This window comes from Mustela putorius, unplaced genomic scaffold, assembly GCF_011764305.1.
Source record: "Mustela putorius furo isolate JIRA1106 unplaced genomic scaffold, ASM1176430v1.1 tig00000083_pilon_pilon_pilon, whole genome shotgun sequence".
NCBI lineage: Eukaryota > Metazoa > Chordata > Mammalia > Carnivora > Mustelidae > Mustela > Mustela putorius.
This window is the reverse complement of record NW_025421273.1, coordinates 15,905,981-15,931,169: the sequence shown is the minus strand read 5'-3', so window position 1 is coordinate 15,931,169 and position 25,189 is coordinate 15,905,981. Positions and strand designations below refer to the sequence as shown.

General features: G+C 38.5%; 2 protein-coding genes across 2 annotated transcripts in view; one reads left to right on the top strand and one right to left on the bottom strand.

Annotated features, from left to right (window-relative positions):
* The window catches only part of STK32B (serine/threonine kinase 32B), a 400,430-nt gene that overhangs the window by 54,143 nt on the left and 321,098 nt on the right, over nt 1-25,189 (top strand). The gene's annotated exons all lie outside the window — the stretch shown is intronic.
* LOC123390793 (U6 snRNA-associated Sm-like protein LSm3) lies at nt 24,158-24,713 on the bottom strand. The gene has a single exon (XM_045075558.1). The coding sequence runs from the start codon at nt 24,693-24,695 to the stop codon at nt 24,387-24,389; it is 309 nt and encodes a 102-aa protein (XP_044931493.1). The 5' UTR covers nt 24,696-24,713; the 3' UTR covers nt 24,158-24,386.

The window sequence follows — 25,189 nt, the reverse complement described above, 5'->3', positions numbered from 1 at the left end:
AGTAGTGTGGGGGAGGAGACAGGGCTGTTAAGATCTACAGGTATTATTCATGTGACAGAAAGATCCATGGAACAAGTACACTCCAGTGCCTCTTGGCTGAGAAACAGAGCTCTTGCCTTGGTTATAAAACCCACCATCAGCAGCAGAGAGTGGATTGAAATGCCCTTGAAGAGCTTTATAATGGGTATGTGATGTGTATGTGTATGTGTGTGCCAAGCATGAAATAAATGGCATGGGTACACTGATTACTCACCACAGTAATTCTATAGGGAATGAAGCTACCCCCATCTTATAAGTGAGGAGACTGAGACTCATTGGTGAAGAAATTCACTTGAGGTTACCATAGGTATGAGGTGGTGGTCAGGATCCTGCCCCCATCTTCTGAAGCCACATTCCCTGTATTTTTCCTGTCTTCTAGCTGCTCTCTCTGTTCTAGGCAGGTTTCTCATTAGAGGTTCAGTTGTGTGCCCTTGTGACTCAACAGTGTAAGAGAGCCAATGAATCCTTGTCCTTATGTGGTTCTGGGACCCAGGGAAAGAAGATGCTGTCAGATTCACCATCCATAGGCAGACATTGAGGACCTGCTGTGAGGAAAGTGAGTATATTAGGTTCCTATTCTGCTCTAACAGATTACCATCACCACTGGTTAAAACAACACAAATTTATTTTCATATAGTTCTGGTCATCAGAAGACTGAAATGGGTTTCACTGGGCTAATATTAAGTTGTTAACAGGGCTGCTTTCTTCTGGAGGCTCTAGGGGAGAATCTGTTCTTGGCTTTTTTAGCTTCTGTGGGTTGCCCGCATTCCTGATTTGGTGACTTCATTCATTTTCAAAGCCAGCAATGGCTCATTGAGACCTCTCATATTCCATCACTGTGACTTTTCTGCTTTGCCCTCTACATTTTAGGATCCTTGTGATTACATTGGGCCCACCTGGATAATCCAGAAAAATATCCCTACTTACAGGACAGATAATTAGCAAGCTCAGTTCCATCTGTTTTATTAATTACTCTTTGCCCTGTAATGTAATGTTCACAGGTTCTGGGAAGTAGGATGTGGGCATCTTGGGGGAGCCATTATTCTGCCCACCATAGAGAGACGGTGTTAAATTGGGGAACACAAATGAATAAGGGCCTCCACTGTCAAGAAGTTCATTGGGGTGTGTGAGTGTGTGTGTGTGTGGTGTGTGTGTGTGTGTGTGTGTGTGTGTGTATTCACAGCTAAGTGGAATACAAAGGAGGATGTGAAAAGTGACATGGCAGTGTCGAGTCTAGAATTAGAGGCAGTGAGAAGAGGTAGAGTGCCTCAGAGTTGGATATTGGGGGTTAGAGAAAGGCTGTGTGGAGAAAGTGGTCTATGAACTGGCCTTTAAGGATGGATAAGAGTAAATTTGGTTGGAAGAACATCCTAGACAAAGGGATTGGTCCACAAACCCGGTTACTGCCAACAGGATGAGTGCTGTGTTGGGGGTGTGTATGTCGTGGTCCCTAGCTCAGCGGCCCTCAAGGGACAGCACTCACAGGAATGAGAGGAGCCTCCTTCTTACTGGTTGGCGCCCGTGTTTTCAGGTGGGGTCTGTCCCAGCCAGAGTGGGCAGCCAACACCCACCTCCAGCAAATAGTTGCCTTGAAGGAAACTGTGTCAAGGGTGGCCAGATTACTTATGACTTCGGAAGAAGTCAGAAAATCTGGATTTCTTTGTGAAAAGTTTGGATTTTATTTATTGTTTTTGGAGTTTTAAAAAATTTTATTTTATTTTTTCCAAGATTCATTCTTTATGTACCACGCTCAATGCTCCATGCAATATGTGCCCTCCTTAATACCTACCACCTTTTTAACATATTTAAGACTCTAAACGGAGGCCTCAGGTCAAAGGAATGAGACCAAACCTATTCCTCATGTGTACCAGAATGCCCCCGGCAAAAGGATATGTGGAGGCCCAGGGGCTATATGTACAAATATTTTCAAGTTATAAACCAAATGAATAAACTGTTCAATAAAACATTAAAAAAATAAAATTCTGGCACACTGAAAAGAAATTAAAAAAATAAAAAATTAAAAAAATAAATTTAAGGACTAATTCAGTTTTTTAAAAAAACAAAAACACTGAATATTCCAAATAGAAATCAGAGGGCTTTCATGTGTATCCTCTGATGTGAGGTACAGAGGTTGAGTTACTTGCGCGAGGCTACACAGTTGGGAAGTGACAAGTCCGGCATAGTCAGTGGTCCCTGGGTTCTTAATACTATGATCCAAATTACAAGACCATCATAAGCGTCCCCTGGTAAGATGGGTGGGCAACTAGCATGGGCCACTGGTGTTCAAGCCATGAGTAGATGGCCGTCAGAGGGATGGCCTTATAGGAACATTGGCACGAGAGGACAAGATTGTTTTCGATCCCAGGATGCTGTCATTCCAGGAAGTTTTGGGGGCACGCCCCATGTGGCTTCGCAGGAGGGTCTGTACTATTCCACAGCACAAGATGTGGTGCACTGATTCAGAAGTTTATATACTCACATTGTTTCTCTGAAAGGTGGAGGGTGGGGAAGGAGGAAAGGAAGGAGGAAAGAAGGAGGAGAGAGAAGAAAGAAAAACTAAAATTGCTTCTTTGTTTTTGCCAAAAGAAAAGGCATTTGGCTTACAAGAAGGGAATGGATAATTAAGACCATTATTGATATGAAAGTTCATTGGAAACACCATTATATTTTTCAAGAATGGAGCGATAGAAATGACTCCTTTATCATCATCTCTGATAGAATAAAAGTTTTATCCCATCTTGTACCCCAATTATGGGTCATAATGACTTAGCCTTCTGAAAGAGTTGTTGTTTTTTTTTTTTAAATACAAAGCATTTCTTTAATTTGCATTTCCACCCTCTGTAGCTGAATAACAGTCTGTGCAATGATAAAATTGCAACAGAAATTCCTGTCTGATGTGAATTGCTGTAGATTTACATCCAGGGGCATGCTTTTCTGGCAAATGCCCCATGTAAGTACAATTTGGTTTTGCAAATACATCTTGCCAAGTGTTATGTGGTGACTAAAATCTGGGCTCTTAAGCAGGACAGGCCAGAGTTCATTCATTTGACATATATTTATTGATAAAGTAACCTTAGATCCTGCATGCCCAGAACTGCACTGTTTTTCCAGTGTCCCTTCAATTTAGTGTCCTCTCATTATCACAAGTGTTCTGGTTCTAACCCTAAAAAGTACACACTCGTGTTAATGATAGTGTGCCTGCTCTGTGCCAGGCTCTATTCTAAGCCTAGAGGGAGGGGGTAGATAGGGCAGACACATGCCTGTCCTTTCCCAATACAATCATCTCATATCACTGTAACCCTGGGCAAGTTACCTAAAACACTGTAACTCAGTTTCCTCATCTGTAGAATGCAGATAGTTGTGTTTAACTTGTGAGGTTGTCATGAGAGACGATCCATTCCTTGCAAAACTCATAGCAGAGTCCCTGGTACAGAGAAATGGAAACATGTTAGTTGTCATTGTTAGCTAGTACTTCTCTTGGGTTGAAGGTAATGTGCTTGGCCCAAAGTGTGGAGGAGGGGAGGGCATCAAAAGATGTTCTGTTGACCAGCAAAGGCAAAAGGAACATGCACAAAAAATCACTGAATGCAAAGGCATTTTTTAAAAAAAATTCATTCATTTATCTGACAAATAAGTTACATGTTTTCTACCAAATCCAGGCTCTGAACTGGGCTTTGGGGACTCACTGGTGAACAGGTCTTGTTAATATGGCCTGATAGTGCTGGGATACAGCTGAGGCCTCCATGCTCTGTGAACTCCAAGGCAGGGCTCTGGTTCTGTTGGACAAGTCAGGGAGGCCTTCAGTGATGAGTTAATTGTGTCCTCTTGAAGTTCCTGTGCTGAAGTCCTGATTTCCAAGACCTCAGAATGAGACCTTATGTGGGGATAGCATCTTTACTGATTAAGGTTATAGTGGGATCATCAGGGTGGGCTCTAATCCTGTATGACTAGTGCCTTTATAAAAAAGGGAAATTTGGACACAGACATGCACACAGGGAGAACACCATGTGAAGATGAAGTCAGAGACTGGGGAAATGTTACAATCCTGAAAACACCGAAGATAGCCAGCAAAACCCCAGAAGCTGGGAAAGAGACCAGGGACAGATTCTACCTCACAGCCTTAGAAGGAACTACTCATTCTGCTAACAGACTAATACCAGATTTGAGAGAGTCAAGTTCTGTTGTTTAAGCCTTCCAATCTGAGGTACTTTGTTCTCAAAGGTGCTGACTTACCCTCTCAGTGGATCAAGTGTCCAGGCAGATGTTGCTGGATGATCCAGGAGCATTTCCGGTAGTGGGACATATACCCTGACACTTGAGCATTCCTATGGGGCTACCCCACTCTCAGAACTTGAGTCCAGCTTGGTTACTTGATGTGACTCCAAATGAGTCTGTCCCAGTGTGACAAGCAAAGGCATTAGGCTCCAAAAGTGTGTTCTGAAGGAGAAAGATGCAAATGGTTTTCCATAGGCAAGAGATACCACTGGAACAGCTGTAGAGGGAGGAAGAAATGAAATTGGCTTTAGACGAGCCACAGATCTGGAGTTCCTGGAAATACAGCTACTGTGTCATGTGCCTTCATCATATATGGTTTCTGTTTTCTGCCATGGTTCAACTGACTGCTTTGACCAACTCACAGAAGGAAAGATGTTCAAGTGTGTATACCACTGGCTGTCTCTGAATTTGTGGCAAAACGGTGACTTTTTCCTGAAAAACGTTTTTCATGAATTTGAGGATTCAAGAATAAAATCACTTTTTTGTTAGTGATTTTTTTTTTTAATGAAATGTGTCAAACACAGACAAGTATGGAAGTAGTTAATGTACACCAGTGTATCCTTCCCCAGTGTAAGAAATGAAGTACGGTAGACAGTTGAGGCCCCTTGTCTATGACACTCTAATCTTCCCAATATGCTCTAGAGATTACTACAATTATTTCCATGGGGATTTTTATTATTTTGCTTAACGTTATGTAACCCAAAGCAATATATCCTATTTTTAAACTCTACCGAAATGAAATCAGATCATTCTGTGTCTTGCTTTTCTTACTTCCCATTATGTCTTATGTTTATTCATAGGATGCATTTCATTTATTTTAACTTCTCTACAGTGTTGCCTGTGATTATGCCACAATTTATTGACTCATCTCCTCATTGACGATAGATGTGAGCATTCTTGCTTGGGTTTCCTTGTGCACATCCATGAGAGTTTCTGTAAGGCACATTCCGTGGGAAATACACAGAGGAATTGTAGAATTGCTGGGTCATAGGGTGCCATCTTGGAATGTATAAGTTATTAACAAATTATTCCGCTGAAGAATAATATGCACTTCTACCTGGAATTTTTTAATTTAAATTCAATTAGACAACATAGAGTACATCATTAGTTTCAGATGTAGAGTTCGATAATTCATCAGTTGCATATAACACCTAGTGCTCAACACATCAGGTGCCCTCTTTAATGCCCACCACAGTTACCCCAACCCCCCACCTCCCTTCCAGCAACCCTAAGTTTATTTCTTAGAGTTAAGAGTCTCTCTTGGTTTGTCACCCTGTCTTGATTTCTTCCCATTCCATTTCCTCCCTTCCTCTATGATCCTCTGAGCTGTTTCTTATATTTCACACATGAATGAAACCATGTGATAATCATCTTTCTCTGACTTATTTTGCTCAGCATAATATCCTCCACTTCCATCCACATTGACATAAATGGTAAGTATTCATCCTTTCTGGTGGCTGAGTAATATTCCAGTGTGTATGTATTTGTGTGTGTGTGTGTGTGTGCGTGCGTGTGTGTGTGTGTGTGTGTATTGTATTTCCTTTATCCCATTCACCTGTTGATGGAAATCTTGGCTCTTTTCACAGCTTGACTGTCTTGGACATCGGTGCTATAAATGGTGGGGTGGGGTGCATGTGCCTCTTTGGATCATTACATCTGTATCTTTGGGGTAAATACCCAGCAGTGCAATTGCAGGGTCATAGGATAACTCTATAAACTTTTTGAGGAATCTCCACACTGTTTTCCAAAGTTGCATCAATTTGCATTCCCACCAACAGTGTAAGAGGGTTCCCCTTTCTCCACAACCTCTCCAACAGTTGTTGCTTCCTGCCTTGGTAATCTTTGCCTATCTTTGCCTATCTAAGAGGTATAAGGTGGTATCCCAATGGGGTTTTGATCTGAATTTCCCTGATGGCTAATGATGATGAACATTTTTCTTATGTCTATTAGCCATTTGTATGCCATCTTTGGAGAAATGTCTGTTCATGTCTTCTGCCCATTTCTTGACTGGATTATTTATTTATTGGGTGTTGAGTTTGATAAGTTCTTCATAGATCTTGATACTAGCCCTTTATCTGATAAAACATTTGCAAATATCTTCTCCCCTTCCTTTGGTTACCTTTTAGTTTTGCTGACTATTTTCTTTGCTGTGCAAAATCTTTTTATCTTGATTAAGTCTCAATAGTTCATTTTTGCTTTTGTTTCTCTTGCCTTTGGAGATGTTCCTGCAAGAAGTTGCTGTGGCCAAAGTGGAAGAGACTGCTGCCTGTGATCTCCTCTAGGATTCTGATGGATTCCTGTCTCACCTTGAGGTCTTTCATCCATTTTGAGTTTATCTTTGTGTATGGTTTAAGAGAATGGTGCAGTTTCATTTGGCATGTTGCAGTCCCAGTTTTCTTTTTTTTTTTTAATTAACTTAATTTTATTTTTTCAAGGTTCCAAGATTCATTGTTTATGCATCACACCCAGTGCTCCATGCAATACGTGCCCTCCTTAATACCCACCACCAGGCTTAGCCATCTCCCACCCACCTCCTCTCCAAAACCCTCAAGTTTGTTTCTCAGTCCACAGTCTTTCATAGTTCATCTCCCCCTCTGATTTGCCCCAATTCATTTTTCTTTTCCTTCTCCTAATATCCTCTGTGTTATTCCTTGTGTTCTCCAAGTAAGTGAAACCATATGGTAATTACTTTCTTTGCTTGATTTATTTCACTCAGCATAATCTTCTCCAGTCCCATCATGTTGATAAAAAGATGGGTATTCATCCTTCCTGATGAAAGCATAATATTCCATTGTATATTCGGACTATATCTTCTTTATCCATTCATCTGTTGAAGGGCATCTTGACTCTTTCCACAGTTTGTCCATTGTGGCCATTGCTGCTATGAACATTGGGGTACAGGTGGCCCTTATTTTCACTATGTCTGTATCTTTGTGGTAAATACCCAGTAGTGCAATTGCAGGGTCATAGGGTAGCTCTATTTTTAATTTCTTGAGGAATCTCCACACTGTTTTCCAAAGCTGCACCAATTTGCATTCTCACCAACAGTGCAAGAGGGTTCGCCTTTCTCTACATCCTCTCCAACATTTGTTGCTTTCGTCTTGTTAATCTTTGCCATTCTAACAGGTATAAGGTGATACCTCAATGAGGTTTTGATTTGAATCTCCTTGATGGCTAATGATGATGAACATTTTTTTATGTGTCTATTAGCCATTTGTATGTCATCTTTGGAGAATTGTCTGTTCATGTCTTCTGCCCATTTTTTGACATGATTATCTGTTGTGTGTGTTGAGTTTGAGGAGTTCTTTATAAATCTTGGATATCAGCCCTTTGTAGTGTCATTTGCGAATATCTTCTCCCATTCTGTGGGTTGCCTTTTTGTTTTGTTGATAGTTTCCTTTGCTGTGCAGAATCTTTTAATCTTGAAGTCCAATTTTCCCAACACTGTTTGTTGAAGAGGTTGTCCTTTTTCCATTAGATATTCTTTTCTGCTTTGTTGAAGATCAGTTGACCATAGAGTTGAAGGTCCATTTCTGGGTTTCCTATGCTCTTCCATTGATCAGTGTGTCTTTTTTTGTGCTAGTATCATATTGTCTTGATGATTACAGCTTTGTAGTATCATGTGACATCAGGCATTGTGATATCCCCAGCTTTGGTTTTCTTTTTTTTAACACTCCCCTGGCTATTTGGAGTCTTTTCTGGTTCCTTACAAATTTGAGGGTTATTTGTTCCAGCTCTGTGAAAAAATGTTGATGGTATATTTGATAGGGATTGCACTGAATGTGTTGATTGCTTAGGGTAGCACAGACATTTTAACATTATTAATTTTTTCCAGCCCATGAGCATGGAATGTTTTTCCATTTCTTTGTGTCTGCCTCAATTTCTGTCATAAGTGTTTTGTAGTTTTTAGAGTGCAGATCCTTTACCTCTTTGGTTAGGTTTATTCCTAGGTATCTTATAGTTTCTGGTGCAATTGTAAATTGGACTGGTTCCTTAATTTCTCCTTCTTCTGCCTCATTTTTAGTGTATAGAAATGCAGCTGATTTTCTGTGCATTGATTTTATATCCTGCCATGTTACTGAAATCCTGTATTCTAGTAATTTTGGGGTGGAGTCTTTTTGATTTTCCCCATATCATGTCATTTTTTTTTATCATGTCATTTGTTAAGAGTGAGAGTTTGACTTCTTCTTTGCCAATTTGAATACCTTTTATTTCTTTTTGTTGTCTGATTGCTGAAGCTAGGACTTCTGAAACTAAGACTTCTGATCCTATGTTGAACAACAGTGGTGAGAGTGGGCATCTCTGTCGTATTCCTGACCTTAGGGGAAAAGCTCTCAATTTTTCCCCATTGAGAATGATAATCACTGTGGGCTTTCCATAGATGGCTTTTATGATGTTGTGGTATGTTCCCTCTATCCCTACACTGTGGAGAGTTTTTTTTTTTAATTTTTATTTATTTTTAAAAATTTCTTTTCAATGTTCCAGAATTCATTGTTTATGTACTACACCCAGTGCTCCATGCAATATATGCCCTCCATAATACCCACCACCAGGATCACCCAACATCCCACCCCTCTCCCCTCCAAAAACCTCATTTGTTTCTCAGAGTCCACAGTCTCTCATGGTTCGTCTTCCCCTCCAATTTCCCCCAACTCCTTATCCTCTCTATCTCCTCATGTCCTCCGTGTTATTCCTTATGCTCCACAAATAAGTGAAAGCATATGATAATTGAGTCTCTCTGCTTGACTTATTTCACTCAGCATAATCTCCGCCAGTCCCGTCCATGTTGATACAAAAGTTGGGTATTCATCCTTTCTGATGGAGGCATAATACTCCATAGTATATTTGGGCCATATCTTCCTTATCCATTTGTCCATTGAAGGCATTTTGTTTTGTTCCACAGTTTGGCGACTGTGGCCATTGCTGCTTTGAACATTGGAGTACATAATGGCCCTTCTTTTCACTACATCTATATCTTTGGGGTAAATACCCAGTAGTGCATTTCAGGGTTATAGGGAAGCACTATTTTAAATCACTGTGGGGAGTTTTAATCAAGAAATGATGTTGTACTTTGACAAATGCTTTTTCTGCATCAATTCAGAGGATCATATGGTTCTTTCCTTTCTTTTATTAATGCGATGTATTACATTGATTGATTTATGAATGTTGAACCACTTGTGCAGCCCAGGAATAAATCCCACTTAGTCCTGATGAATAATCCTTTTTAAAAAGTTTATTTATTTATTTATTTATTTAAATATTTATTTATTTCACAGACAGAGATCACAAGTAGGCAGAGAGGCAGGCAGAGAGAGAGAAGAAAGCAGGCTCCCCGCGGAGCAGAGAGCCCAATGTGGGGCTCGATCCCAGGACCCTGAGATCATGACCTGAGCTGAAGGCAGAGGCTTTAATCCACTGAGCCACCCAGGCACCCTATTTATTTTTATTATGAACAGTTAGCCAACATATAGCTCTGGGTGTTATACACAGTAATGAATTGTTGAACACTTCATCAAAAACTAATGATGTACTGTATGTTGAATAATCCTTTTAATGTACTATTGGATCCTATTGGCGAGAATTTTAGCATCCATGTTCATCAGGGATATTGGTCTGTAATTCTCCTTTTTGGTAAGATTTTTTTTAAATTTTTAAATTATTTTTTAAAATTTTTTTCAGTGTTCCAGAATTAATTGTTTATGCACCACACCTAGTGCTCCAAGCAATATGTGCTTTGGTGGATCTTTGTCTGGTTTTGGGATGAAGGTAATGCTGGCCTCATGCAATGTGTTTAGAAGTTTGCCTTCCATTTCTAATTTTTGAAACAGTTTCAGGAGAATAAGTACTAGTTCCTCTTTAAATGTTTGGTAGAATTCCTTTGGGAAGCATCTGGCCCTAGATTCTTGTTTGTTGGGAAATTTTTGATTACTTACTCAAATTCCATGCTGGCTATGGGTCTATTCAGATTTTCTATTTCTTCCTGTTTCAGTTTTGGTAGTTTGTAAGTTTCTAGGAACGCATCCATTTCTTCCAGATTGCCTAATTTGTTGGCATATATTTGCTCATAATATATTCTGATAATTGTTTGTATTTCCTTGGTGTTGGTTGTTATCTCTCCTCTTTCATTCATGATTTTTTTATTTGGATCCTTTCTCTTTTCTTTTTGATAAGAGATTTATTGATCTAATTAATTATTTCAAAGAACCAGCTTCTAGTTTGCTTGATCTGTTCTGCTGTTATTTTAGTTTCTATTTCAGTGATTTCTGCTCTAATCTTTATTATTTCTCTTCTGCTTGGTTTAGGCTTTATTTGCTGTTCTTTCTCTAGGTCCTTTTGGTGTAAGGTTATCTTGTGTATTTTGAAACTTTTCTAGTTTTTAGAGAAAGGCTTGTATTGCTAAGTACTTACCTCTTGGGGACATCTTTGCTGCATTCCAAGGTTTTTGAACAGTTGTGTTTTCATTTTTATTTGTTTCCATGAATTTTTAATATTCTTCTTTAATTTCCTGGTTGACCCAAACATTCTTCAGTAGGATGCTCTTTAACCTCCAAGCAATTCTTCCAAATTTCCTCTTGTGATTGAGTTCAAGTTTAAAAGCACTGTGGTTTGAAAATATGCAGGGAATAATTGCAGTCTTTTGGTACTGGTTGAGTCTGGATTTGTGACCCATTATGTGATCTGTTCTGGAGAATGTTCCATGTGCACTTGAGAAGAATTTGTGTTCTTTTGTTTTAAGATGGAATGCTCTGTTTATAATTGTGAAGTCCATCGGGTCTAGTGTATCCTTCAAAGCCCTTGTTTCCCTATTGATCTTCTGCTTAGATGATCTCTTATTGCTGTGAGTGGAATGTTGGAAGTCCCCTACTATTATTGTATTATTATCAATATGTTTCTTTAATTTTGTTAGTTGGTTTATATAATTGACTGCTCCCAAGTTAGGAGCATAAATATTTATGATTGTTAGAACCTCTTGTTGGATAGACCCTTTAAGTATGATATAGTGTCCCTTTTTATCCCTTACTAGTCTTTGGCTTAAAATCTAATTTTTGTGATATAAGGATTGCTACTCCAGCTTTCTTTAGATGTCTCTTGCCATGCAAAATGGTTCTTCACTCCCTCATTTTAAATATGGAAAAGATTTTCAGTCTATAATGAGTCAACAAAACAAAGAGGCAACCCATGGAATGGGAGAAGATATTCTCAAATGACACTACAGACAAAGGGCTGATATCCAATATCTATAAATAATTCCTCAATCTCAACACTCAAAAAATAGATAATCATGTCAAAAAATGGACAGAAGACATGAACAGACACTTCTCCACAGATGACATACAAATGGCTAATAGACACATGAAAAAATGTTCATCATCATTAGCCATTGGGGAAATTCAAATCAAAACCACAGTGAGCACCTTACACCAGATAGAATGGCCAAAATTAACAAGACAGTAACAACAAGTGTTGGAGAGGATGTGGAGAAAGGGGAACCCTCTTACATTGTTGGTGGGAATGCAGGTTGGTGTAGCCACTTTGGAAAACAGTGTGGAGATTCCTCAAAAATTACAAATAGAGCTCCCCTATGACCCTGGGTATTTACCCCAAAGATACAGACATAGTGAAAATAAGGGCCACCTATACCCCAGTATTCATAGCAGCAATGGCCACAATAGACAAACTGTGGAAAGAGTCAAGATGCCCTTCAACAGACGAATGGATAAAGAAGATATGGTCCATATACACCATGGAATATTATGCCTCCATCAGAAAGGATGAATACCCATTTTTGTATCAACATGGATGGGACTAGAGGAGATTATGCTGAGTGAAATAAGTCAAGCAGAGAGAGTCAATTATCATATGGTTTCATTTACTTTTGGAGCATAAGGAATAACATGGAGGACATTAGGAGAAGGAAAGGAAAAATGAATTGGGGGAAATTAGAGGGGGAGATGAACCACGAGAGACTGTGGACTGAGAAACACCTGAGGGTTTTGGAAGGGAAGAGGGTGGGGGTATGGGCATGTATTGCCCGGAGCACTGGGTGTGGTACATAAACAATGAATCTTGGAACACTGAAAAAATAAAATAAAATAAAAAATAAAATGAGTTTTTTGTAGACAGCATACGGATGGATCTTGCTTTTTTTATCCAATCTGAAACCATATATCTTTTGATTGGATCATTTAGCCCATTTACATTCAGAGTAACTATTGAAAGATATGGATTTAATGCCATTGTATTACCTGTAACGTGACCGTTCCTGCATATTGTCTCTATTCCTTTCTGGTCTATGTTACTTTTGAGCTCTCTCTTCATTTGTAGGCTCCCCTTTAATATTTCTTGTAGGGCTGATTTAATGATCACAAATTCTTATAGTTTCTTTTTGTTCCGGAAGTTCTTTATCTCTCTTTCCATTCTGAATGACAGCCTTGCTGGAAAAATATTCTTGGCTTCATGTTTTTCTCATTTAGTACCCTGAATATGTCATGCCAGCCCTTTCTGGCCTTCCAGATCTCTGTGGATAGGTCTTCTGTCAGTCCAGTGTTTCTACCCTTGTGTTACAGACTTTTGTCTTGAGCTCCTTCCAGCATTTTCTCTTTCTTTATCTCTGAAATTTGAAAACTTCACTATTATATGGTGGAATGTTTATCTATTTTTATTGACTTTGAGGGTTGTTCTCTGTGCCTCCTGGACTTGGATGCCTGTTTCCTTCCCCAGATTAGGGAAGTTTTCAGCTGTGATTCGCTTAAATATACCTTCTCTCTCTCTCTCTCCTTCCTATGGGACCCCCAAAATTCTAATATCATTTTGCTTTATAGTAGTACTGTTATCTTGAAGCTTTCCCTCATGGTCTGTTAATTGTTTTTCTCTCTTTTCCTCAGCTTCCTTACTTTCTATCCTTTCATCTTCTGTGTCACGGAGTCTCTCTTTTGCCTCATTTACCCTAAGCCATTAGAGTGTCCGTTTTAGACTACATCTCAGTTAAAGCATTTTTTTATTTTGTCCTGATTAGATTTTAGTTTTTTTCAATAGAAACAATAGCAATTTTTATTTATCCAAAGAGTGCTCTTGTACATTTTGAACAGCTTACATTTTGGTTCTTTTATATCTGCTCCCAGGGAGTCTCCAGTGTCTTTTATGCTTTAATGAAGCCCAGCTAGTATCTTTATAATCACTATTCTAAATTCAAGGTCTAATATTTTCCTTATATCCACATTGATTAAGTCTATGGCAGAGAGTGTTACCTCTGGCTCTTTAACAAAATATAACTAGATAAATTCAAAGGGATCAGAAACCAAAAAAGGAAAAAAAATGTTGGTGGTAGGGGAGAGAATATAATCTAATAGATGCTAGATTCCAAAATTTAAAGAAGTTAAAACTTATAATGAATACTGTTTTTCTGAAAATAAATAAATTAATTTAATTAAAAACCAGATATATATATATACAAAAATAAAATTGGATATAGTGAAAGAAGAAGAGTATATCTATAAGATGTAAATGTGAAAATGAAAAATAAAAAAGACTTTAAAAATGTCAGTAAAATAAGAAGCTAGTTGTAAAGGGGAAAAAAAGGAAAAGAAAAATTTAAATTGAAAGGCTAAAGAGTCATGAGAAAAAAACCCTTAAATTCTATACACTATTTTCCTCTAATGCATGAGCTTTTCAGTTCTGTGTGATCTGTAAACTTGGTAATAGACTGATGTTCCTACTGGTCCTTTGGGGAGGGGCCTGTTGCACTGATTCTCATGTGTCTTTGCACTGCCCCTTGCAAGGGACTGGGCTCAGTGTAGGCTACTTCCACTTACTCTATGTGGCTTTTGTTCCCCAAAGGCTTTTCCTGCCACTTTAGAGGATGAAAAAAATAAAAATAAAGATCATGGTGTCCTGTCTGCAGTCCCAGGACTGAATGATGGTGGCGGGATGGGGAGGAAACTCTTCTATGCACTCTCAGGGAAAAGCAATCACTTTTGTGTGCGCCAAACTCTGTAGACTCCTGTGGTGCACATCCACACTGGTCCTCCCCCGGGTGTGTGTTGGGGTGTGTGTGTGTGTTGGGGGGGTCTCACCACAGCCTGCTGCTTTCTGAACCCCTGCTCGAGGAGCAGTTGCCCAGTTGTGTGCACACCCACACTGCTCCTCCCTAGGGAAGGAGTAGTGTCTCACTTCAGTTCTGTAACTTTCTGGCCCCTGCTTGGAGAGCAGTTGCCCAGTCATGAGAGAGTTTGTGGTTTATGGCAACACCTAGCTGAGAGGCCACTTGGGCTCACGAATTGTAGTCAGCTTCCCCACTCCATTGTTTGAGGATTCTGTCACACTTAGCTACCCCCATTCTTAGTGTGACCCTGGGAATTCTGATGCCAGACTGTCTGACCTAAGATTTTTCTCCACTTTGCCACCTGTGCATGTTTCAGGGAAGGTCAATTCTCACAGGAGCAGGCTTCTAAAAGTCCAGATTTTGCACTCCCAGGCTATTTCGTTTTCTGGTAGCTGGCTTATGGAGGCTCTCCCTTCTGAACAGTTTATCTTCTATTGGAAGATAACCTCAGATTAACTTCTCCACACCTACCTTGCAAAAACCGGTCAATTTTCTGTAGAAAATATCTAGAATTGCAGCAATTCTTTTCTTAGAGCTCAGGTTGAATTTACAGGTATCAGAATGATTTAATAGCTATTTAGCTGAATTCCAGGGACCAGAAAGGAGGGTCCCTTTACTCTTCCACCATCTTCCCTCCGTCTACCCCACCTGCAATTTTTGATAGTTCTTCCTTGCCTTCACCTAGACAACACTTGTTATTTTCAAACCTTAAATTTTTGCCAGTGTGGTGAGTTTTTTAAATGGCATGTTCTGTTACTAGTGAAGCTGAATCTGTTTTGAAATATTTATTCTTTATTCAGATTTCCAAAATAGGAGAGTAAATTGTCTATTTATATCCTTTATTCATTTCCCCCAATAGGTTGAATCACTGTACACCATCAGTAATAGAGGGCATTCTTGTCTTATTCCTGACTTCAGTGGAAATGCTTCTAAAGTTTTAACAGTAAGAATGATGTTTATTGTAGGGTTTTGATCTACAAGAATTGCCACCTTGAGGAAGTTCACTATTTTCCAAGTTTGCTAGCAGTTTTACAAAGCATTATGAATGGGTACTAATTTTAATTTTTTTCTTTTTAAGTAGGCTCCATTCCCAGTATGGAGCCTAATATGGAACTTGAACTTACTGCTCTGAAATCAAGACCTAAGCTGAGATCTGGAGTTAGATGCTCAACCAACTCAGCCATCTAGGCACTCCTAATTTTAACTTTAAAAAAGTTTATTTATTTTTAGTAATCTGTACACCCAATGTGGGCCTTGAACTCACAACCCTGATATCAAGACAGCCAGGCAGGTACCCCTACTTTTTAGATTTTAAATTGAAATATGACACATATAAAGGTGCACAAGGCATGAATGTAAAGCTTGATACATTTTCAGAAAGTGAACACACCCAAGTGATCAACAGCCAATTAAGAATAGAAAACTAACAGTAACCCTTAGAGCCTCTTCATGCCTCTACCCTGTCAACCCCTCAAAGATAATCTTTATTACAAATTACAAAGCAATTAATTAGTTATTCCTGTTTTCAAACCTTACATGCATAGAATCAAGAAATATGTTGTTTTGTGTCTGACTTCATTTTCTCAACATTGTTGGTAATCTTCATTCATGTGATTTTATGGAGTTTTAGTTTCATTGTTGCTGTGTTTCATTGTGTGACTGTTCTACATTGTATCTTTCTGACTTGATACACATATGATAATAGAATGGCACTCACTGTTTGGGCATATGCCTAGATGAAATTTCTAGTCATAGGCTATATCTGTGCTCTATCTGCCAAAGCAGTTGCAACAACTTACATTTCTACCCATAGTAAAAGAAGGGAATCCTTGCTCCACATTCTCAGTGACAATTGTTATTGCTTGTCAGTTTTCATTTGGGCTTTTCCAGCATGTGAGCAATGACATTTCTCTCTTTTTATTTTTTTAATAATTAATATAATTTTATGAATGTTTCAAAAGATAAATCTTTTTTAAAGAAAATACCAGGTGCTATACACAGCTAATGAATCATTGAACACTACATCAAAAACTAATGTTGTACTATATGCTGGCTAACTGAACAGAATAAAAAATATTTTATTTAAATTCAATTTAATGATGAGTACTGCATGTTGTATGCAACTGATAAATTATTGAACATGGCCTCTGAAACCAATAATGTACTATATGTTTGCTAATTGAACTTAAATAAAAAATATATTCAATTTAGTTAACATACAATGTATTATTAGTTTGAGGGGTAGAATTTCGTGATTCATCAGTTGCATATAATGCTCAGTGTTCATGACACCACGTGCCCTCCTTAATGTCAACTAGTTACCCCATCTTCCCACTCCCACCCACTTTTCCTTCAGTAACCCTCATTTTGTTCCCTATAGTTAAGAGTCTCTTATGGTTTGTGGTGCCTTGGTGGCTCAGTTGGTTGAGCAGCTGCCTTCAGCTCAAGTCATGATCCCAGGGTCCTGGGATTGAGCCCTGTGTGGGGCTCCCTGCTCAGCAGGGCATCTGCTTCTCCCTCTACCCCAACCCCTGCTTGTGCACTCTCTCTCTCAAATAAATAATCTTTTTTTTTTTTTTTTTTTTTTTTTTTTTTTTTTTAAAGATTTTATTTATTTATTTGACAGAGAGAGATCACAAGCAGGCAGAGAGGCAGGCAGAGAGAGAGGAGGAAGCAGGCTCCCCGCTGAGCAGAGAGCCCGATGCGGGGCTCGATCCCAGGACGCTGAGATCATGACCTGAGCCGAAGGCAGAGGCTTTAACCCACTGAGCCACCCAGGCGCCCCTCAAATAAATAATCTTTAAAAAAAAAAAAAGTCTCATGATTTGCCTCCCTCTATGTTTTTCTTATTTTATTTTTCCTTTCTTTCTCCTATATTCAACTGTTTTTTTTCTTGAATTCCACATATGAGTGAAATCATGTGGTATTTGTCTTTTTCTGACTGACTTACTTAGCGTAATATCCTCTAGTTCCATCCATGTCATTGCAAGTGGTAAGATTTCATTCTTTTTGGTGGCTGAGTAATATTCTGTTGTGTATATATCTCAATTTCTTTATCTATTATCTGTCAGTGGACATCAGGGCTCTTTGCATATTTTAGCCATTGTGGACATGCAATGACATTTCGTTACAGTTTTAATTTACACCTTCTATTTATCATTAGTGATATGATTTTTTTCATCTTTTTATGTGATTATTTTCATCTAGATATCTTCTTTTGTGAAATACCTGTTCAAGTCTCTTTGCCAATTCATTGATTGAGTTTGTCTCTGTTGATCAGTAGGATTTTCTGTGTTCTCTGAATATAGGCTCTACCTTAGAGATTTTATCTCTCTAATGGAAATACCTTCTCCTACTCTATATTGTACATTTGAACTCTTTTAATAGTATTTTTTGATGAATGGATATTCTTTTTTTTTTTAAAGATTTTATTTATTTATTTGACAGAGAGATAGATCCCAAGTAGGCAGAGAGGCAGGCAGAGAGAGAGGAGGAAGCAGGCTCCCTGCTGAGCAGAGAGCCCAATGCGGGGCTCGATCCCAGGACCCGGGATCATGACCTGAGCCGAAGGCAGAGGCTTAACCCACTGAGCCACCCAGGTGCCCCGATGAATGGATATTCTTAAATTTAATCTCATTTATTAGTCCTTTTTTCTAAGGCTAGTGCATAAGAAATCTTTGCCTACTGTAAGATCATCAACATACCCCAAATGGCAAAGTATGTTGCCTATTGATATCCTTTATTCATTTTATCCAGTAGGTTGAATTATTAAAAAGCATCAGAAATAGAGGACATCCTTGTTTTAATAGAGGACATCCTTGTTTTATCCCAGATTTCAGTGAAGATACTTCTCATGTTTTAATTTTTTTTTTAATTTTTTATTTTTGATAAACATATATTTTTATCCCCAGGGGTACAGGTCTGTGAATCACCAGGTTTACACACTTCACAGCACTCACCAAAGCACATACCCTCCCCAATGTCCATAATCCCACCCCCTTCTCCCAAACCCCCTCCCCCCGGCAACCCTCAGTTTGTTTTGTGAGATTAAGAGTCGCTTATGGTTTGTTTCCCTCCCAATCCCATCTTGTTTCATTTATTCTTCTTCTACCCACTTAAGCCTCCATGTTGTATCACCACTTTCTCATATCAGGGAGATCATATGATAGTTGTCTTTCTCTGCTTGACTTATTTCGCTAAGCATGATACGCTCTAGTTCCATCCACGTTGTTGCAAATGGCAAGATTTCATTTCTTTTGATGGCTGCATAGTATTCCATTGTGTATATATACCACATCTTCTTGATCCATTCATCTGTTGATGGACATCTAGGTTCTTTCCATAGTTTGGCTATTGTGGACATTGCTGCTATAAACATTCGGGTGCATGTGCCCCTTTGGATCACTACATTTGTATCTTTAGGGTAAATACCCAATAGTGCAATTGCTGGGTCATAGGGCAGTTCTATTTTCAACATTTTGAGGAACCTCCATGCTGTTTTCCAGAGTGGCTGCACCAGCTTGCATTCCCACCAACAGTGTAGGAGGGTTCCCCTTTCTCCGCATCCTCGCCAGCATCTGTCATTTCCTGACTTGTTGATTTTAGCCATTCTGACTGGTGTGAGGTGATATATCATTGTGGTTTTGATTTGTATTTCCCTGATGCCGAGTGATATGGAGCACTTTTTCATGTGTCTGTTGGCCATCTGGATGTCTTCTTTGCAGAAATGTCTGTTCATGTCCTCTGCCCATTTCTTGATTGGATTATTTGTTCTTTAAAAAAAAATTTAAGTAATTTCTACACCCAATTTGCGACTCGAACTCACAACTCTAAGATCAAGTGTCACACACTCTGCTGATTAAACCAGCCAGGTGCACCTCAAGTTTTAATATTAAAACTTATGTTTGTTAAAGTTTGTTGTTATTACTTATTATTACATTAAAGAAATTTACTATATCCCCAGTTTTCTTCTAGAAAACCTATGGTTTTACCATTCATACTCACATCTACAGCCTACTTGGAATGGATTTTTGCATAAGGTGGAAGATAGAGGTCTTTATGACACTGAATAAAGTTAACAGTAGTTACTTAATATCATTCAGTCAATGTTCAGATTTTCTCTGTTGCCTAAAGTATACCTTTTGTACATTATTTGTTGAAATCAGGATCCAAATGAAGGCTCTGTTAAAAAATTACTTTTTTATGCTATTTACTTGTGAAAGAAATAAGCTGTCCTGAAAAATGTTTCGTGTATCAGGTTTTATTATTGCTTCCCTGTGGTATCATTTAATTTGTTCCCCTGGTCCATATGTGTCCTGAAGGTCTTATGTTAGATATAATGAGTGAATTAGGTTTACCTTTAATATTTTTTGGCATGGATACTTCACTAGTGGTGCTGTGCCTGGTATCCAGTTTGGGGTTGTGTCATGTTTGGTGATGCTAACCTTGATAAATGAGTTGGGTGATGAAGGTCTCATCCTTTCCTTGTAAAATTCCTCATTACCTGTCCACCTAATAGTTTTACCATCCATCAATGACCATTGCCTGAATCAGCTATTAACGGAGAAATTGCAAACCATAAGTTTTAAGTCCACTGATTCTGTATTTAGTATGTGAAATTTTTCTCTTTGATATTTGGTTACTCTGAAGTAGCATTCATTTTAGATGGCCTTTCCCCTTATCAGATTACAGAGGAGTTGGTGTCTTTGCAAGTTGCAATGTCATCCTTCCAGTGAGTTTGTTTCTCTCTCTCCTTTTTTATTGAGGCTCATTATGAATTCATTGCTTTTCATCTATTCCATGTATTTTAGTAAATGGCAGTCTTAATTTTTTGAAAGATTTTATTTCTTTATCTGAGTTGGGCAAGGGGGAGAGGAAAGGAGAGAATCCCAAGCACAGCACCCATGGAGCACAATGCCCAGCACAGGGCTCAATCTCATGAACTGAGCCGAAATCATGAGTGGGATGCTTAACTGATTGAGCCACTCAGGTGCTCTACAGTCTTATTTTTTATGAATATTTTTACTGAAGCATAATACACACATGGGTAGTTGATGAACCATTAATATACAACTCGAGGTAGTCTTCAGAAGGGAACATGCCATAATGCCACTGTTTATGTCAAAAAATACAAAATGGAAAAGCATCTTGTGTTCGTGGATTTGAAGATTTAATAATGTTAAAATGTCCATACTATTCAAAGCGATCTATAGATTTATTGCTATCTCTCCAAATCCCAATGACATTTTTTTACAGAAATAGAGCATAAGGAATAACACGGAGGATGGGGAGCTGGAGAGGAGAAGGGAGCTGGGGGAAATTGGAGGGGGAGATGAACCATGAGAGACTGTGACTCTGAGGAACAAACTGAGGGTTTTGGAGGGGAGAGGGGTGGAATGTTGGGTGAGCCTGGTGGTGGGTATTATGGAGGGCACGGATTGCATATAGCACCGGGTGTGGTGCATAAACAATGAATTCTGGAACATTGAAAAATTTTTTTAAAAAGGCAAAAAAAAAATTCTAAAATTTATAAGAAACCACAAATAGCCAAATCAGTTGAGAAAAAACAAAGTTAGAGGCATCAGTCACACTTTCTAAATAGTATGGTGCTTTTCAGAGCACAGGTGTTTCACCTCTTTGGTTAGGTTTATTTCTAGGTATCGTATTGCATTTGGTGCAGTTGTAAATGGGATTGATTCCTTAATTCTCTTTCTGCTGCTTCATTTTTAGTATATAGAAATGCAGCAGATTTCTGTATGTTGATTCTGTATCCTGTAAAGTTACTGAACTTTTTTATTATCAGTTCTAGCAGTTTTTTGGTGGAATCTTTTGGGTTTTCTGTATATATCATGTTATCTGTAAATAGTGAGTTTTACTTCTTCCTCCTGATTTGGATGCCTTTTAATTCTTTTTGGTGTCTGATGGCTATGGCTAGGACTTCCTGTACTATGTTGAATAAAAGTGGTGAAAGTGAACATCTCTGTCTTGTTCCTGTCCATAGATGAAAAACTCTTAATTTCCCCCATTTATGATGGTATTAGTTGTGGGTTTTTCATATACGGCCTTTATTTTGTTGAAGTATGTTCCCTCGAAACCTACTTTGTTGAGGGTTTTTATCATGAATGTATGTTGTATTTAATCAAATGCTTTTTCTGTATCTATTGACATGATCATATGTTTCTTATCCTTTCTTTCATTGATGTGGTGCATCACGTTGATTGATTTGTGAATATTGAACTACCCTTGCAACCCAGAAAAAAATTCTACTTGATTATGGCAAGTGATTTTTTAAAATGTATTGTTGGATTCAGTTTGCTTATATTTTATTCAGAATTTCTGTATCTGTGTTCCTCAGGAATACTGGCCTTTAGTTCTCTTTTCGAGTCGTGTCTTTATCTCATTTAGATATGAGGGTAATGCTGGCCTCATAGAATGTATTTGGAAATTTTTCTTCCTTCTCTATGTTTTGGAATAGTTTGAGAAGAATGGGTATTAACTCTTCTTTAATTTTTTAAAATATTATTTTATTTTTTAAATTTCTTTTTAGCGTTCCAAGATTCATTGTTTATGCACCACACCCAGTGCTTCATGAAATACGTGCTGTCCCCAATACCCACCACCAGGCTCACCCAACCTCCCACCCCCCTCCCCTCCAAAACCCTCAATTAGTTCTTCAGAGTCCACAGTCTCTCATGGTTCATTAACTTCTTTCTTTCTTTTTTCTTTCTTTTCAGCGTAACAGAATTCATTGTTTTTGCACCACACCCAGTGCTCCATGCAATACCCACCACCTGGCTCCCCCAACCTCCCACCCCCTGCCCCTTCAAAACCCTCAGATTGTTTTTCAAAGTTCATAGTCTCTCATGGTTCACTTCCCCTTCCCATTTCCCTTAACTCCCTTCTCCTCTCTAACTCCCCATGTCCTCCATGCTATTTGTTATGCTCCACAAATAAGTGAAACCATATGATAATTGACTCTCACTGCTTGACTTATTTCACTCAGCATAATCTCTTCCAGTCCCGTCCATGTTGCTACAGAAGTTGGGTATTCATCCTTTCTGATGGAGGCATAATACTCCATAGTGTATATGGACCACATCTTCCTTATCCATTCATCTGTTGAAGGGCATCTTGGTTCTCTCCACAGTTTGGTGACTGTGGCCATTGCTGCTATAAACATTGGGGTACAGATGGCCCTTCTTTTCACGACATCTGTATCTTTGGGGTAAATACCCAGTAGTGCAATGCAGGGTCATAGGGAAGCTCTATTTTTAATTTCTTAAGGAATCTCCACACTGTTCTCCAAAGTGGCTGCACCAACTTGCATTCCCACCAACAATATAAGAGGGTTCCCCTTTCTCCATATCCTCTCCAACACATGTTGTTTCCTGTCTTGCTAATTTTGGCCATTCTAACTGGTGTAAGGTGATATCTCAATGTGGTTTTAATTTGAATCTCCCTGATGGCTCGTGATGATGAACATTTTTTCATGTGTCTGATAGCTACTAGTATGTCTTCATTGGAGAAGTGTCTGTTCATATCTTCTGCCCATTTTTTGATTATCATTATCTGTTTTGTGTGTGTTGAGTTTGAGAAGTTCTTTATAGATTCTGGATATCAACCTTTTGTCTGTACTGTCATTTGCAAAACAACAACAACAACAACAAAAAAAAAAAAAAAAAACAAGGAGGCAACCCACAGAATGGGAGAAGATATTTGCAAATAACAGTACAGACAAAAGGTTGATATCATTAACTTCTTTAAATGCTTTGAAGAATTCACTTGTGAAGCCATCTTTTCTTGGACTTTTGTTTGGAGTTTTTTGATTACTGATTCAATTTCTTTCTGAAAATGATAAAACACTGATGAAAGAAATTGAAGATGACATAGAGAAATGGAAAGACATTCCATGCTCATAGAATGGAAGAGCAAATGTTGTTGAAATGTCTATATTACCCAAAGCAATCTGCATATTTAATGCAATCCCTATCAAAATACCAACAGCATTTTTCACAGAGCTAGAACAAACTATCCTAACATGTGTATGATACCACAAAATACTCCAAATGGCCAAAGAAGTCTTGAAAAAGAAAAGCAAAGCTGGAGGCATCACAATTCTGAACTTTAAGTTATATCACAAAACTGTAGTGATCCAGACAGTATGGTACCAACACACAAGCAGACACATGGATCAATAGAACAGAATAGAAAACAAAGAAATGAATGTACAACTAGGTGGTCAATTAATCTTTGACAAAGGATGGAGTGTCCAGTGGAAAAAAGACAGTCTCTTGAACAAATTCTGTTGGGAAGACTGGGCAGCAAAGTGCAAAGAATGAAACTGGACCACTTTCTTAACACCATACACAAAAATTCAAAATGATGACAGACCTAAATGTGAGACCTGAAAGCATAAACATCCTAGAAGAGAACACAGGCAGTAACTTCTTTGACATTGGTCATAGCAGCCTTTTTCTAGAAATGTCTCCTGAGGCAAGGGAAGCAAAAGCAAAAATAAACTATTGGGACTTAATCAAAATAAAAAGCTGCACAGTGAAGGAAAAAAATTGACAACTAAAAGGGAACCTACAGAATATGAGAAATATTTGCAAATGATAAAAGGTTAGTATCCAAAATCTATAAAGGACTTCTTTATTATTATGTTCAATTAGCCAACATACTAGTTTCTTTTTATTATGTTCAGTTAAACAGCATATATTACATCATTAGTTTTTTTTTTTCTGCATCTTGGCGATCACATTTATTGAAAGCACTGGAAATAAAATTAAAATGCCCGTTAGCGTGCAGAATTTTTGAGTTATCTGTAAATCAACTCATTTCAGGAGTGGAAGAATCCTTGGTCACTTCTTAATATCCAAATTTACGCAGGTTTCTCTTTTGAATGTCTTCTACATTTAAAGAGGCAATCATACAAAAACTCCTATATTCCAGACACGATAAATTCTTTGTTTCAGCCAACTCTTAATGGAGGGGCAACTAGTACAACACCATCTCCCCGGACAAAAAGCATCGGAATATTCCGTTTTGTTGATTTATATATCTCTTCGTATGTTTCCTCATCAATTTCTATAGTAGTCACAGTTTCTTCCACATCTCCCAATATCATATTTAAATGCTGATCATAAGCATGTAATCTGCCTCGAAGCTCTCTGTCATTTCTCATTTTCACATAAATTCGCTCATCCAGGCTGAGCCTGATGAGATCCAGGGGCTCTTCTACGGTGTTGGTGGTTTGTTGCTGGTCCACGTCGTCCGCCATGTTTCAAACCCTGCGCCCTTTCCCTACATCATTAGTTTTTGATGTAGAGTTTAATGATTCATTTGTTGCATATAGCACTCAGTGCTCAACACAGCATGTGCCCTCCTTAATATCCATCACCTGTAAAACAAATAATACAATTAAAAATGGACAGAAGACATGAATAGATGTTATTCCAAAGAAGATATCCAGATGGCTAACAGACACATGAAAAGATGTTGAACACTATTCATCATCAGGAAAATGCAAATCAAGGCTGCAATGAGACATCACCTCATACCTGCCAGAATGGCTAAAATTAACAACACAAGAAACAACAGGTGTTGATGAGGGTATGGAGAAAGGGGAACCCTCTTGCACTATTGATGGGAATGCAAACTGGTACAGACACTGTGGAAAACAGTATGGAGGTTCCCAAAAAGTTGAAAACAGAACTACCTTATGATCCAGCAATTGCACTACTAGGTATTTACCCCCAAAATACAAAATTCTAA